This window comes from Mesoplodon bidens, assembly GCF_964165515.1.
Source record: "Mesoplodon bidens genome assembly, chromosome: 10".
Classification (NCBI taxonomy): domain Eukaryota; kingdom Metazoa; phylum Chordata; class Mammalia; order Artiodactyla; family Ziphiidae; genus Mesoplodon; species Mesoplodon bidens.
The window spans coordinates 19816833-19833272 of record NC_138172.1 but is presented as its reverse complement, the minus strand read 5'-3'; the positions used below and the strand labels follow the sequence as shown (position 1 = coordinate 19833272).

General features: G+C 41.4%; 1 protein-coding gene across 9 annotated transcripts in view; it reads right to left on the bottom strand.

Moving 5' to 3' along the window:
* FOXP1 (forkhead box P1) overlaps window positions 1–16440 on the bottom strand; it is a 596443-nt gene that overhangs the window by 138145 nt on the left and 441858 nt on the right. For all 9 annotated transcript variants that reach the window (XM_081246281.1, XM_081246288.1, XM_081246289.1 and 6 more), the window contains one exon: window positions 12197–12298. In XM_081246281.1, coding sequence (XP_081102407.1) covers window positions 12197–12298 — 102 coding nt within the window. Of the gene's footprint in view, window positions 1–12196; window positions 12299–16440 lie in introns of those variants that run through there.

The following is a 16440-nucleotide window of genomic DNA, read 5'->3' as shown; positions in this document are numbered from 1 at the left end:
CAGCTAATATTCATAACTCCATAGGATGGGCATGTGGTCACCCCCATTTTACAGATGGGAAGTCTGATGTCTTCTCACCAGGTCTGGTTAACCACAACTGACTACCAGCAAAAGGACAGTCCCTGGTGCACTGCTAAAACGCATGTTTGAATAGGGACTGATATTAACTGAATTAAAATATAATCTGGAGTTTACCAGGTATTCATTTTCCCTTTAAAAGGAGTTTATATTATTATGAGAAGAGCTAACTTTTCTGAGAATTTACTGTGTCCCAGGCACTGGGTAAGCACTTTTCATGCATTAATCATTTAATCTGTACAATCGCCTTCAGATAGATGAGGTAATCAGTCACATTCTCTAGATGAGAAAACGGAAATACAGAGAAGTGAAGCTACTTTTCCAAGGTCACTCAGCAGGAAGGGTAGCGCTAGGACCTCAACCTGGGAGCCTGACACCAGAGATCACACTATTAGTCATGATATGCTTCCTCTCACCATATTCTGAAACACAAATCTCTGTAACTCTCAACCACCTAGCTGAGTTTACATGACGACCCAGTCATCATATAAAACATACTGTGCCTTTAAGGACAAATCACAGCTCATTCTTGACCACAGAGTGGTAGAGCTTCAGGATAAGAATACAATTTGCGCCATCTCAGATAAGGATATTAGGAATATATAAGACATGTTTAATTTTAGATAAGATTTCAGTAGTTACTGCAGGATCTATCAGGCGTCCCAGAAAAAAAATAATTCCAGGTCCTTCTCTACTCTGGTATGTGATCAGCACAGACTATGTCAGGTAAGTCAGCCTTGGCAGGTAGAAGGCACACATACTTCCAACTCCAGTGCCCATGGCAGACATGGCTAATCAACCACAGCGAACCTACAGAGGCCATCCTGGTTCAAGAATCCTTCAAACAGCATTCTAGGCAGAGCCATTTCATACCTAGATCAAACAAAGCCTCTGTGCTCTGTCTATGCTGTGTGGTTTGGATTCTTAACTTTATTTCTAGAATAAATCACAATTCCTTTACGTTATCAAATAAAGAACAAACCAGACATAATTTCACCAATGTCTTATTAAAAGCAGCTTCATTAGGTCTGATGAAGCAGCTCTTCTGTAGGCAGACAAGGGAGCGTCTGGCTGCAGATCCTACTTCCAGAGAAGATGGGAAGGAACTCGCTAGGCCGTAGCAATAGATATTAATGAAGAAGAAGCATGGGGCAACACAGCAGAGAATTTAGACACAGGAAAACATAGCATATCACAGAGCTTTTCGTTTCCTTCTGAAGAAAGCAGACAGAGACATAATGCTCTTGGACTTAAACTCAAACACAATTTAATCACCAGGGCCTTCTGCCTAAACGGCAGGCATCAAAACAAGCAATATTTGCAATTCTGGATTGGGGGGAATCGGAAATATTATCAGATGGACTGTACTTATGTCCATCTCCTGACAGAAGGGATCATGGCTCTGAATTCCCCTCCCCACCTCCAGTAAGAGGACTACAACCTTCTTCTCAGGTCATCTGATTTAATCCCTAACCAGAACACCAAGAAACTAGGAGAAGGCAACAGAATTTAGCCTTGGTATGGAAGTAAGAGTGGACCGATGAAAGTTCTTGAATAGCAGAGTAACTTGGCATTGAGGGAAAGGCTGAAAGCAGTAGGTAGGCTAGGAGATCCGCATGAAGAACAGAAGATGGTCTGAGGGGGTGGAGCCGGATAAATGATCATTATTTGCCAAGAGCTAAGCATAACCTTCCTGAAGGTCTGAACTCTGGGACAAAGTAGCAGCAGGGGAAACACGAAGAAAGGAATAGACGGAAGATGCCCAGTGGAAGGAAAACGGCAGATCTGGTAACGTGGTGGGGATGGGGGAAATTAATAAGTCGATGATGACGCGTGAGTCTAATAGGGCCTGGTGACAAAAGCGATCAGTTGGATTAGAGATGACTGAAATTGCTGTGAGGGTGAGCTAAGAGAGAGCCGTGAGGGGTACAGACAGGCTTGGAGTCATGGGTGCAGAGGTCCAAGAACAAGCAAAGAAGACAGAAGTGCTATTGTAGAAGATCCAAGGGACTGAACTTCAGGAAAGGAATGAACTTGGGTTCCAGAGGAGAAGTGGGAAGCAGAAAGAGAATGGTGAGGACCAGAGGGCACTGAATTCAAGAAGTTTCAAAGAAGGTAATTTCCAAGAAGACGAGTCAGCCGAAGGACCACAGGCTGCTACAAAGTCAGACAAGTTGAGGTAAGGATGGAGACATGGGCACGGAACTTAGTGACAATAACATTCAAGAAAACATTCAAGAAAATGATGAGGGGAAAAGCCAGATTTGGGGGGAGGTTAGGAAGGAAAGTGACTAGTTAAAAAAAAAAAAGTTGAAGCAGCAGACAGAATATTCAGTTTCTAAAAGCTTGATAGCAAAAGAATGAGCTAAAGAAGAGCTGGGAAGGGTTGAGTCATCCAGCGTTTTTCAACTACCCGTTTAAAATCCACATTTTACCATGAACACCGATAAATGCTGAGCTCTGTCTGCTTGAATGTTTACCAAATTTCCTCAGTGGGATGTAACATAAAAGGACAAGGGCTGGCAGTCTTTGCCCAATTGTGTCCTGGCAGCTTTAAATTCTACTACTTAAGTAGTTAAAAATCTGTTCGGTTGATGAAAGGGGAAAAGTTATGAATAGAAGTCAGCAGCCCTAGACCCCTTAGAAATGACTAGTATTCAGTAACTTACTGTGCAATAATTTCTAACTCAAACAATCGCAACAGCAAGGCGACCGAAGTCCACCCAAAGTTCAGAATGGGATATGTTCTCTTTAAAATTTTGAGAGCGACTAAATATGACAACCATCTGATGTATGAAAATTATTCACAACCAAAAACAGACAGTCTGGAAATAGCCGGGATGACTTCATTTAGACAGAATTACCCAAATCTGTTTCTAATATACACAGTACACATAATAAATTTTTACAATATGACAAGGAAAACAAACTTAATAAAAGTTCCCGATCTTTTGTTACACAAGCATGCTATATCCATGCTATGTTTATAATAGTTTGCTCATGATATCACAGCTCAGTAACAAAGGCCCAAGCAATACAAAAACAGTTACTAGGCATGACATCAACTCACAACTACCGTAATTACATCGGTACACAAATTTCCCAAACTGTACATTTTCCAAACTGCTTCTCAATTTCAGCGGCTGCCTTTAGACAATTACTTGCAGAGTTGTCTGCAAGCTTTGAGTAATACCCGTCTTTCTTCTCTTTCCCAAGCGTCATTTCCCTTTAGAAAGTGAATATTTCAAGCACAAGCACTATTTTTCAAATATGCCCGTACATATGTCCAAATTAGGAGACGGTGTGGTCTAGTGGTTAGTGACAAGCATTCGGCATCAGCAACTCTGATTCCATTCCATTCTCTGTCTCTGTCTGTGAGGCCCAGGTGGCAGCTCAGGGAGAAGAGGCAGAATGTAATGGATAAGAGCACAGATTCCTGAGCTGGACTGTTGGGGCTGCAATCCCAGCTCTGCCACTGGTCATTGGTTTGGCCCTGAGCAAGTTAATTTCTCTATGCCCCACTTTCTTCATCTGCAAAACGGGAATAATAATAGAATTTACCCTCATCCGGTTATTGTACAGTAGCTGGTTCCTAGAAAGTACAATGTAAGTGTTTGCTTTTTAATATTATTACTGTTATATTTCTGGGACTCAGTTTCCTGTTTGAAAACCTGGCCTAAATTATCCTGAACCACGGTGAATTGTGTACTTTTTCTAATGTTAGGGCAAGGGTTCCGTCTAGGTCCTGTTACCTGGATTATAGTGAGGTTCAATGAACAAAGTTTGAATGAATGAATGAATGAAATCCATAGGTTCTGCAATACCCAATAGTGACAGAAGTCAAAAATATTACCTTGTAGCAATTGGTTTTCATCCAATTTCTCTAATTGCTTGCTTTCATGTTCCTGCAGCTAATGCTGATAAATACCTCCAACCCGACTCAAATAATAAGTGTAGGGAAAATAGATATTGCCCTGTGATTTCAGAAGCATGCTTCTCTAAGGACCCAACTTTTCTAGCTCATCCCATGTGCACGACCTCTGTCTCACTGGGTTGCATGGTCAGCTGGCTTTCCCGACTGGGCAGGGCGCCAGGCGAGCTCGACTACCCCCATTGTCACTTCTGGTCCTTGGTGCTTGCACCAAATGCTGTTATTCTAGGCTTCAGGAAATTTTCTAACCACTGGACAGGGTCCAATGCTGTGTGCTAATGAGTTTCAGATTGGAGGACTTCACTGTGCATGTGTCAGAAAAGTGCCATGGTTTCTGGTGAGGTGGGGGGAGGGAAGAAAAGGCACACAAAAAAGGAAGAAAAAAACAGTAGTTAAAAAATGCTGGCTACTCAAATTGACAGGGAACGTGACCTCTGCACTTCATCAGAAATTCCTGCAGACTTACAAAATAAAGGAGTTTGCTTTTATCACACACTGTGAGGCTCATATGGAAAAATGGAAAACACTACATCACTTGACCTCGGCATGGCCCCTTTCAACCACAGACGAATATTGTGTACAAAAATTCTAAATCAACTTAAGATGTTCCACAAAAAAAACCCTTTAATTTTCTGCATTAGGCTTGATGATTACTATTTTGGGTCTTGAGATTTTGCTTAGAAGGTTCACACAGGAAAAGGACTCATAATTCCAGGAAAAGTATTTTCTCACTTCGGGAATATTCATGGTCTGGCCTCTGTTGGGTGGGCACATCACGGTCTACACTTCCCCAGACTCCTTGGAAAATAATGAGCAAGCCTCACTTACCCAGGTTTGAAAGTCACCCAAGACTGAATCACAATTATTTGCTTACATTAACAGAACATTAAAACAAATTTTAAACAACTTAAGAAAACTCTAGCCATCTTTGCTTGGTGATTCACTTCTCTGGGAAGCTTTTTTCCCCAGTCAAGGCAACCAACAGGCTTGATAGCAAGACTTCTCATCATGCTATCACCGTCTACCAAAGAAGAAGCCCTTCTTAGGAGAGTCTAACTCACAGGCTTTTTTTTTTTTTTTTTTTTTTTAATGAGATTACATTTCTTTTTTTTTTCTTTTTCTTTCTTTCTTTTTTTTTTTGCCACACTTAGTACTGGCAACTTCAAAAATCCAATCCTTTCACATCCTCCAACTGTCATCAACATTTTTTTCAGACGATGTCAATAAAATTGATTGCTTGCAGTTCTGAATTCTGCTCTGCACATGGAAACAATATCATTTGTTTTAAAGTATTTTCGACGGGGGCGGAAGGAGAAACAGAACGTCAGCAAGCCTATCCACAACATTGGGGCGGGGTGGGGAACAAACCAGAAGCAAAGTAAACGGTCGGCTGGAAACTTTGACAAAAATTCCTGATATATAAACCCTAAACCTTACTGTTGCGCTGACTGATATGTCTTCCTGTCAGATATGAATGATGTTTCTGGAACATTAATACGTTCATTAAATTCTAACTCCCTGTACTTAAAATATTCCATACTTTGGCTCAGAGGCATCTTGACAGCTTTGTTGTAATCATGTATGTGAGGCCTCAGACTACACAGTTGTTGAGATGCCTCATACCTACAAGCAATCTGTTGCTTTTACAAGTTTAATCAAGGTATAAGGGATCTGATTGTGGAACCATGTCGACTTGACATCTTCAACTCAGTTGTCTATCAGAGAAACCACTCTGGGTGGTGACAGACTTCCATGATGCTCAGCAACCACACATACTTCTAACTCCCTAATCTGTAATACTACCAAATACAGCTTGGACTGTTTTTTTTTTTTCCCTTTTCCCGAAGCACAAGTGGACGACCAGCAAGGGTCCGACAGTGTTATTCCTAATTACCTTTTTTTTCACTCTTGATCCTGTGGCTCTCATAATTAGTTACCTGGGGCTGCAATCCAATTTGAAGTGATGACAAGAAAGTGATCCATGAAAAAGTAATAAGTTAAATCCAATTTCAGCCTTCCTCTAATTAAATGCACATGGAACTAATGACTCCAACCCTAGCATTTCAGTGATAATGGTAATTAGCAAGGTGGGAGTTGCTCTCTTTTTCAACACTGGAGGTGTAAACCACAAGGTAAAATGGTAGGAGCACTCTTAATTACACGTGTCATTTTGTCAGCAATTTACACATTTTTGACCAGTCAAGTATGTTTTTTTTCCCCCTGTTCCTCCCAACCTCCTAGCCCCAACAATGATTAGAACATACTATTTCCATGTTCCAACACATGGAAGCTCACAGGAGCATTTCAGGCTAGAGAATAAGAAATAACATTTTCTTTGCTCTTGTTCACTGCTGTGATACATACATACACACACACACACACACACACAGCAACAATTAGGATAATTATGCAGATCTTAGTCCTCTTAATTGAAATCCAGATATTTACAGTGGAAATTGGTTTTTGTTGGTTGGGCTTTAGTTTTGCTTACACTATGAAAAATACAATAATTTGCTTATTGATGGAAAACATGGCACTCAGTAGATGCTGAGTAAATACACATTGAATGAGAAGCAATAATTAACTTCCTGATAACATACTGGTTTTTGGTGGTCTTAAAACACCTGGCTTTCCAGCCTGGCGTTGTCACTGCCTGTGTGCTCTGTAGCAAGTCACTTAACCTCTCGGAAGTTTCACTTTTCCTCATCCATAGAGTGGTTCATGATAGTTCTACACCACAGAGTAGCCATGAGGCTGGTCCATAAACCTTAACTATCTTTGCAGATAGGGACATATGCACATGGTGACAAACACATGCTTACACTTCAAATAGTAGCATCACATTTGCATTTTAATGTTTAGATGCGGGTAAGCAAAGTGACCATATAATTAAATGTCCAAACTGGGATACTTTTAAGAGTGAGAGTTATTAATAAATACACTCAGTCAACAGGCATAGACTAAGGCTGTCCTGGGCAGATACAGGATCACCTTATATACAGCTGAAGTTGAAACAGCAAAAAGGAGGGAACTCATCATGTCACAACTCACATGAAGATTCTGGTGGCAAGGACAAAACACATTATTTTGGAAAAAAAAATTTTTTCCAGCAACAGTATTGAACCTGGGCAAACAGATGGACTTCTTGAGCTTCATGAAACCCTTGACGCAAAATTCTGTGTGCATGGGCACTTTTCTAGGAGGGGATCCTGTTTCTATCATATTTTTAATGGTGCGCATAATCGGAATGGCTTAGTAACCATTTTAAAGCATCATTTCTATTTTATTGTTTCTTATCCAGACTTATTTTTTAGGGTTTGGGGATTCTCCAAACTTGTGTGATAACAACGAAATCTTAAAAGGTACCAAAATTTCAACACTTCATATCAATCTCATGCCAGGGATGCAAATTCTAGACAATGTTAACTGCAAACATTAAAAAAAAAAATCTGCCTCCCTCTCCTGAACTATGATGCACTTTGCTAATTCACAGTGCATAGGGATATCTTTTAAGGGTCAGTATTTCCAAACCATTCCATTTCACTCTCTACCACATAAAATCGTAGTTTCCTTTAAAGGTTTCCTCTTACCAATTTATTCCTCAGTGAATAACGTGGAAATGCTACGAGGTACTAAGATTATATGTGGCATTAATGCCAAGCAAAATGCTGCCTAAAGCATGTTTTATATAACTGCAAACAAAAATGCTGAAAAAAACACCTGCTGAATCTCGCATTTTAACTGCCTCCACTTAAAGCAGGAGTCCTCATTACCATCCTGAGCTTCCAACCGGATGAAAAGGCAGACCCTTCCAGTGAATTCCACCAGCCCTCCTTCCAGTGAAACGGCCCCCTGTGTGAGGGGCTTGCACATGAGATAACCTTGGGAGGAGGGGATGGGACAGGAGGGAAAAGTATCAGATGACTGCTTTCAAGTTCAAATTCTTTATACACAACCTGAAATGGTGGTCAGCTCTCCTCGGTAAGCAACACACAAGGTTTACTTTCTTTCTTAACTTGAATGCTGCCAGAATACACATGTACTTTTACTTTCTTAGGAGAAAATGTGTCATTTGATTTCCTTCCAGTTTATGTCCTTGTGCCAACAACTAAAATGCTTAAAGAACCCAAATGAATTACTACCCAGAAACGGTGGTCAAAGTTCCAAAATGTGATCAATAAAATTGCTCACAAATTAATCTTCAGCCAGGAAAGTTACAGATTTTCGAGGTTATGAGCGCACCTGCACTGTTAAGCATTCATTTCACTTGTTTTAGCAATCTTCAGAAGTATATAAATATTTATAAAAGGAAGCCTACTATTTTTACTCACATATAATTTTCTTTCTGTGGCAAAACCTGGTTAATTCTTTCACAGCTCAAGCATCCTGCAGGCAGGGTCTGTCTCCTAGACATTTTTACATCTCTGAACAGCAGCTTGATGCCCTGCAAGTTGTGGCTGTTCTAGAAACGTTCACTGAGTTGCATTTAATTAATTCAGATCCTTCTGAGGCTGAATTTATGACGGGTCCAATTTCCAATTTTCACTTGTACCATTCATAAAAAAATTTGCAAAGCAAATTAATAGACCAAATAAGGAGCTATTTAGGTTACTAAGTAGAATATTTTTCAAGAACTTCAGAAGCAATATCTGTACCCAATTCATGCCTTCACCATAAACTACAATGTCACCCAAGAACGCGACCAGTTCGGATTTAGTTCAGTATGTGTATCTGCAAAGAGCGTCATGTCTCACTTATTTACTCTCATTTCGCTGAAATTAGTCCAAATTGGTGATGTTTGACTACATTTTATGATCTCTGTCGAGTAACCACTTATAGCCTCCTCTAACTTTCCATTTTCTTTTGTTTGTATCATCAGCCTCTGAAACTGGAGAGCACTGCCAAACATAAAGCAGGGAAGTGTGAGATTTGCTTAAAATATGAGTCACAGTATATTTGGGGATTTGGGTTTCTTTTCTTTTTTTTTTTTTTTCTTCAAGCTATCAGCAGATCAAATCCTTCTTCCCTGTCAAGCCTTCCTCTATGCGGAAGATCTGAAATTTGCTAAAATAGGTCTCTCGGTGTAGAAGGAAGGGTAAGGAGATCAGAGATGAACACTGTTAAGATTTGCTGTAGGATTTCCCTTTCATGTCAGAGCCGCTCTGGCTGAGATGCCCCAGCAAGGACATGGCTTGACGAGATAGATCTAAATGTGAAGGTTATTCCTTCCATGAATCACCAAGTCTACCTAAGTATTTTTATAACAAGGTAATATGCCATGTGGCCTAGGTTAGTAATTTTTCCTCTCTATGGAAGGCCAGCTAACCCAATAAAACTTAGTGAATTTGCATGATCCTACCAGGCAGCTGAGGAGACAACAGTCTATGATGCACTTGCATGTGTGTACACACGTACGTACACACACACACACACACGCACACACACACAGGTCAACCAACTCTCCCCTCCCCCCAACCCCAGAATCAACTCTTAAGACTGGTCTAAATTCTTTGCTTGTCAACTCTCCCACTGAGGGGGCAGGAGAGGACTCAAAACATCTTCTTTAGCAAAACCAGCATCCAAGATGGCCCCCTCGTCCCACACTTTCCATACAGACTGAAGTGCTCAGCAGAATGTGTTAGGCTGGTTTTGACGCTGTCCTTTGCCAAGAAAAACAAAGCCCTCTGTATCATACTCTCCTGGGGGCTAAAAGCCTTATAACAGGCAAGAAGAAGAGCCCTCCAAAGGAAATCCCCTAAAACTTGACCTGATATACTTAGCCCTAAAGGAACTTCACTCATCTTGGAAAAGAAGTTACCTAAAAATGCCCTATGTTTTTTAAAGTTTTTTTTTTTTTAAATATGCTATCTGTGTTAACATGTAATGGGCTTACTATATTTCTATTTATTTATTTATTTATATTTTTGGCTGTGTTGGGTCTTCGTTTCTGTGCGAGGGCTTTCTCTAGTTGTGGCAAGCGGGGGCCACTCTTTATCGCGGTGCATGGGCCTCTATTTTGGCCCCTCTTGTTGCGGAGCACAGGCTCCAGACGTGCAGGCTCAGTAGTTGTGGCTCATGGGCCCAGATGCTCCGCGGCATGTGGGATCCTCCCAGACCAGGGCTCGAACCCATGTCCCCTGCATTGGCAGGCGGACTCTCAACCACTGTGCCACCAGGGAAGCCTGCCCTATGTTTTTTAAAAAGCATCTAGAAAATAAGTCTAATCTAAAAGATTACAAATGATATTCAGTACTGAAGAGCAGTTCATTAGACCATGTATGTGTGTCCTTTTTGAAAATTCTAACCAAAGCGCTACAATGTGTGAGATTCTGGCCCTCAATAATATATTGTTATTTTTCCAATGCATTCGAGGTCTGATAAATTCAAGAGGACTCATAGTATTTTTAAGGCTGTGCGAACTCCAAGGGGGAGGCAAAAAGAATGGACAGTCATTTGAATCACTGAATGACAGGCTGGGCTAGCTCCCTGTATACATTAATAAATTAGAATTTTAATTGTGTCTCTGTCTGCAGGAGATGCCCCAGTACTTTAATATGTACCAACAATTGGCTATGTTCTGGAATCTGCAATGTGGCCTCCGCTGCTGACCTCTGAAGCACAATTCCCAGTCTGACTACGGAAACTGTTCAGTTTGATCCTTTCAACTTATTTGAATCCTGACAAATAAGCTCACAGCTGAAAGGTCAACACAGTCATATTTCATCCTCCAGAGCTGTTCTTAAGACATCTGCACAACAAAGCACTGCTTATAGCACCTGACATGGGACCTCAGTGGCACTGGACCTCATTAAAAATGTCCCCAGCATTCACACACATGAAAAGGCATATGGGTTGATGGTGGCTGACCAAATAAACTGCTTTTGGAAGTGTTAGTAAACAATGCATATTGTCATTCAACTCTGCCAGTAAAGTGCTACTATCATGCTGAACTTCCTCTAGACGGTGACAATTTCCAAGCAGACGTAGAAGCACCAGAACGTGTGGCCCAAGGTCAGTTTGATCTTTGTAGGATAATTTGGGTGCTGGTATACTGGTTCTCTCTGATCTGAGAAGAGTCAACCCAAGCTAGAATTTGGGTCGACCTTGTGATCATCTTAATCGGCATCAAGTTACACCCACCAGCTCCCATTTACAAACTCCTCTCCAGAATGCCCAGCGTGGGAAACTCATCTTTGCTTCCCATCTGGGGGGATGCCCACTCTTAGCTATGAAAGTAGTGGAGCCACTTGGTACCTGCAAGTGCCCTCCCTGTCCTGGATGGGAGCATGGGATACTCCATGTCAAGTTTCTTTAAAATGTCTGTGACAATTTTCTACTCCAAGTCAAAGATCCAAAGGAGATTTTTATGAACTCACTCCTTCCACTCCGCTAACCCCTGCCCTCAATGTGCCTGAAATGAGAAGCTGCTAAAACAGTCTTTTGGAGTATCTTTACATAAAAAATGCTTGCCGATCTTTATTAATGATTCAGAAATATTTGGAAAACAGCCAGTGAATAATGGAGTAGGTATTACATTCATTACTAGGTGTATGAAAAATACTGTATCTTCCTTAATCCCAATACGTTCCTGACAGTATTGACATTTTGGGTTGAATAATTCTCTCTTGTGGGATACTTTCCTGTGCATTGTAGGATGTTAGCAGCCTCCCCGGTCTCCCTCTACTAGATGCCAGTAGCACCCGTTCCCCCAAAGTTGTGAGAACCGAAAATGTCTCCAGACACTGCCCACTGTCCTTTGAGGGGTAAAAGCACTCTGGCTGAAAACCACTGCACTAAAGTAACGTGTGTGTGTGTGTGTGTGTGTCCCATTTCCAGACAGATCACAAGAGAATGAGTGACATATGTGAGTACTATGGACTTTTCCTCATTGGTAAGCCACACTGCCTAATAAGCAACCCATGCCAACAACTCCTCAGCCTCCGATTAAATTGTCTCATTAGATTTGCTTACTCCCAACAACAGAAATGTTGGTTGAACAGACATTTTCCCCCCAAGTGTCATGTTCTAGTGTTAAACAAAAAAATGAACTTTTTTGCAGAAGATTTCCTTACGGGATTTGCAATTCTCAACACGATCTACTTCTGAATGGCTTATCAGCTGTCCCAAAGTGTATCATCAACTTAAAGGAAAAAAAAAGAAGAAAAAAGAAAAAAAAAGACTTGTTACCTGAAGGGCTGGCTGTTTGTCATTCCTCTTGGGAGACTTTAATCCACTAACTTGCTGCTGCTGCTGCTGCTGGAGAAGAAGCTGTCTTGCCACTTGAAGTGCCTGGAAGGAAAAATGGAAGGAAAACGTTTGTGTTACTACACAGGTTCAGGGCCTCCTTCACAAAAAAGTATTCTAGGAAGGACACATGAGGATGAGATCTTGACTTTTCCATTTCCGGGCAAATGAACAGCAAACCAAACTTCCCACCAGTCTAAGTTGGAAAACTTTCCAGAATGTGTTTACATTTTCTTAGAGTTAGCCAATTTCATCCACAGCTCCTCAGGCATAGCAGTCCATCTGAGCAGACACTTGATTCCTACCGTAAACCTGACATGAAATGTAGAGTATGAATGATTGGGGCTTTGAGGAAGGAGGGCAGAGAGAGGCCAGGAAGGACCCGGGCAAAGCCAGAAACTTCGGAGACAATGAAGGGCTCCTTTCAAAGGTACCTTCATGCTCCTCCAATTCTTCTCATGGGAGCTAGGCAACTCGAGTTGAAAGGAACACTTTCACCGCATTTGAGTCCAAATAAAGAGGAAAAGCTAAATGGTGGGCCACACTGTGGGTAAAGTTATTTGTGAAGGAAGATCAAAACAGGGTGACCTTGATGGACTACGTGAGAAAAAATCTTGGCCAGTCTGACCTCTAAGTCCACTCAAAGGGTACTTTACATGCTTGTGAATAAAACTGACTGTGTCAAACACAAATGGGTCCTTCTGAGCTTACACCATGGGCTGGTTTTTATTTAAAGCTAGAAACTGGGGAGGTGCTGTCGACTGGAGATAAAACCAAAGGAGAAAAGGAGACTCCTCCAAAGGCAGAACACTGACCAGTGACCGACCAATCTGTTTTGAAAGCTCAAATAAAAAAGTATGTCATCAATAAATCCTCATGCAGTCATTCAGTGACAAAGGACTTCATAGGAATACCAGCTAGCCCCACCTTTCCAAAGAGGACAGCAGGATTGGCAACAGAAAACTGAAATCTGCAGACACTGTGCTAGAAAATCACACGAGAAGTTAGATTATTTGAATCAATTCAGCTGAGAACCAAAAACGTACATATGGACAAGATGTTGAGAAGCCTCATTAAATGATGCGCCTGGAGTTTAGAGACAAAACAAGATTTACTGGGGATCACATCCATAATCATTGCTACATGATAACTCATTATTTGTGCCTGAAAGAAGATTCACACAGAGACGTGGTCAACGTATCGAAAAGATCTGACACTATAATCTTAGAAAGTGTGAAAAATGGGCTAATGATGGTAGTGTGTTCCTCAAAGAGGAACAGATGTCATTTACATAAGAAAACAGTGTTTATAGTTCTAGGAAAAGTTAGAGTGACACGGTGCAGTGGGGAAAGGCAAGATGGTACGGGGTTTCCCGAGCAGCAACCTCAGGGGAAGGGCAATGCGAGTGGTCGAGGGGGCTACTGTTCGTGAAAAGACGCCTAAAAACGTTGAATCAGCAAGAGGAGTACTTCTCCTCAAAGGACAATCTAACTAAACCGAGCTCATGACTGTACCGTTGTCACAAAGAATATTTTTAAGACGCTATGTAAGGTTGCGTGGTGGCTTTGTGCCTAAGAGGTCCAGAGGGAGGAAATGAAACATACGCACAGATAAAGAAACGGGTGACCAAGAAAAGATCTTGGGAAAGATGGACCCCTCCGATCTCACCTCCCTACTGCACCCACCCTTCTTGTCCCTTCAGTAGCCTTCTGTCTACTGAACTCACCACGACCAGCCCTTCAGATGCAACGGACAGGCTATTTCATCTGGGAAGGGAGAGGCATGTTCGAGAAAGCCTGCCTGCAAGAGCCTTGAGAAGAGAGGCTGTCTGAGAGGGGCATCTGGAAGCCAAGACGCCTGGGAGAGTTGCCTGAGACTCCAGCCTGCTGTCTCCGAGGAGGATTCACCACCATCACTGGACTCCGGGTTTCCTTGTCTCCTTGGAGACGCTCAGTACATGCGTAGGTGTAAAAGTGGGCAGAGTGAAGATTTCATTTATATCATATAAGAAAAATAGTCCCGTTGCAAGGTGCCTGCAGGAGCAAAGAGCCTCTCCTCCTATTGTATACGTCCTCTTAGCCATTTTCCATGAAGGTTTTATGGCTTTTTAATGTAGGAAAGGGAACTGTTATATATTTTAAGTGCTACCTTCAGAGCTCCCAGAGTCATAGACTGATCAGCCAAGAAGGGTCTGGCTGCTGGTTGGAAAGGCAGACAGAAGGTCTGTAGGTGACAATGAAAAGATCATGCGGAGAAAGATACGGTGGGGAAGAGGAGAAAAGTTAGGTGCATTCAAGACCAAAACAGAGCAAGCAAAGGAGATCAGAGTAGCGGCAACTCCGCAGAGTCACAAATCTTTGTTGAAATAATTTACCACGTTTCACCAAATACTTGGAGAACAGGGACTCAACTTTCAAGTACTCAAGTCTCAGAGAATCTATACAGTGAGCTCCTCATTTAAGCAAAAGACATACTAGTAAGTGTCCTTTAAAAAACTGTACATACACACAAACCTATTCTCATATGAGCAAGTTCTCACAAACACACTTCAGCAAAATAAAGTAGAGAACTCAAATTTAAGTTTGCAACAAATGTTTACTGAGCTGGCTCTATACATTTCAAAATTAGCTACTGGAATCCTTGCAAGTTTTCTGCTGGGTTGAAGGAAAAAAAGTCATTTATGTGTGTAACATCTTTTTCAGACCCAACATGGGGGAAATCAAATTACATAATCATGGAACAAACTCCAGCCCTTTCACAGCATTTCAGACAAAGCCACACCAAAAAAGATAATTAAAGGTAGAAGCACAGGGCAGAAAAGGTTTAGGAACTTGTATGAACACAAGGGAAATTTTAGTCAAACTACTGAAGAGAGAACAGATGATGAAGATGTATAAACTGGCCTCCAAATTTTACCCTCAAAATGAATGCAAACAGGTAAAATAACTTCAAATATTTGGGATGGAGAGACAACCCTAGCGCAAAGAATATATTCATCTTGGGGGACTTCCCTCATGGCGCAGTGGATAAGACTCCGCGCTCCCAACGCAGGGGATGCGGGTTCGATCCCTGGTCAGGGAACTAGATAGATTCTGCGTGCTGCAACTAAGAGTTAGGCATGTTGCAACTAAGACCTGGCGCAGCCAAATAAATAAATAAATCTTTTAAAAAATATTTTTTAAAAGAATTATTCATCTTGATATGAATTGTTATGAATTATTCCATAATAATTCCCTGGCCTCATCATGAGTATGAGAACAAAGTTGGGGCAAAGTACTAACACTTCCCCACCTTCCGAAAAATCAACTAAGGTCTCAGCCAGAATTTTAAAACCTAATTTATTAGAACTTATAAAGTGCTGTGAAATCAATCGCTAAAGGGCATTTGCTTTTCTGATTCCCATGATATTGAAATCACTGTAATCTAGATTTTAAATCGTCACAAAAAAAGAAGAGAGACACTTAGTGCACAAGACTATGTATATGACATTATGATACAAATTCCTTTTTTTTAAAAAAAACATCTTCATTGGAGTATAATTGCTTTACAATGGTGTGTTAGTTTCTGCTTTATAACAAAGTGCATCAGCTATACATATACATATATTCCCATATCTCTGCCCTCTTGCCTCTCCCTCCCACCCTCCCTATCCCACCCCTCTAGGCATCTACCATGTGAGTCAAAGATGCTTATCGTCATATTCACTGCTGGCCAGTAAAAAATTTGTAATGACTGATGGGATCCCCTTTGGGAACTGCACCAGGGACCTATGTCCACTTTGTGTCCTATACATGCTGACTTGATAGCCATTTTTACCTGTTCCATGCATCAAAATCATAAAAACCAGATTCATTTCTTTCATCTCAGATTCCACTGCCTGAACCTCAGAGATGTGTCCCAACACAACTAAGGAGTGAGGACAGACTTCTCTTATTTTTATAACAGTTTCTCCATCATGATTGGAGCAAGGTCCCTTAAGATATCCTGTTTGAAGATACAAGTAGATCCTTTAGCAGCTATAGAATAATAAGATTCAAGTAGATATTCTGTGTGTGTGTGTGTGTGTGTGTGTGAGAGAGAGAGAGAGAGAGAGAGAGAGAAAGAGAGAGAGACAGAGGGAGAGGAAGAGGGAGGAAGAGGGAGGAAGAGAGAAGGAGAGAGAGGGGGAGGGAGGGGGAGAGAATATG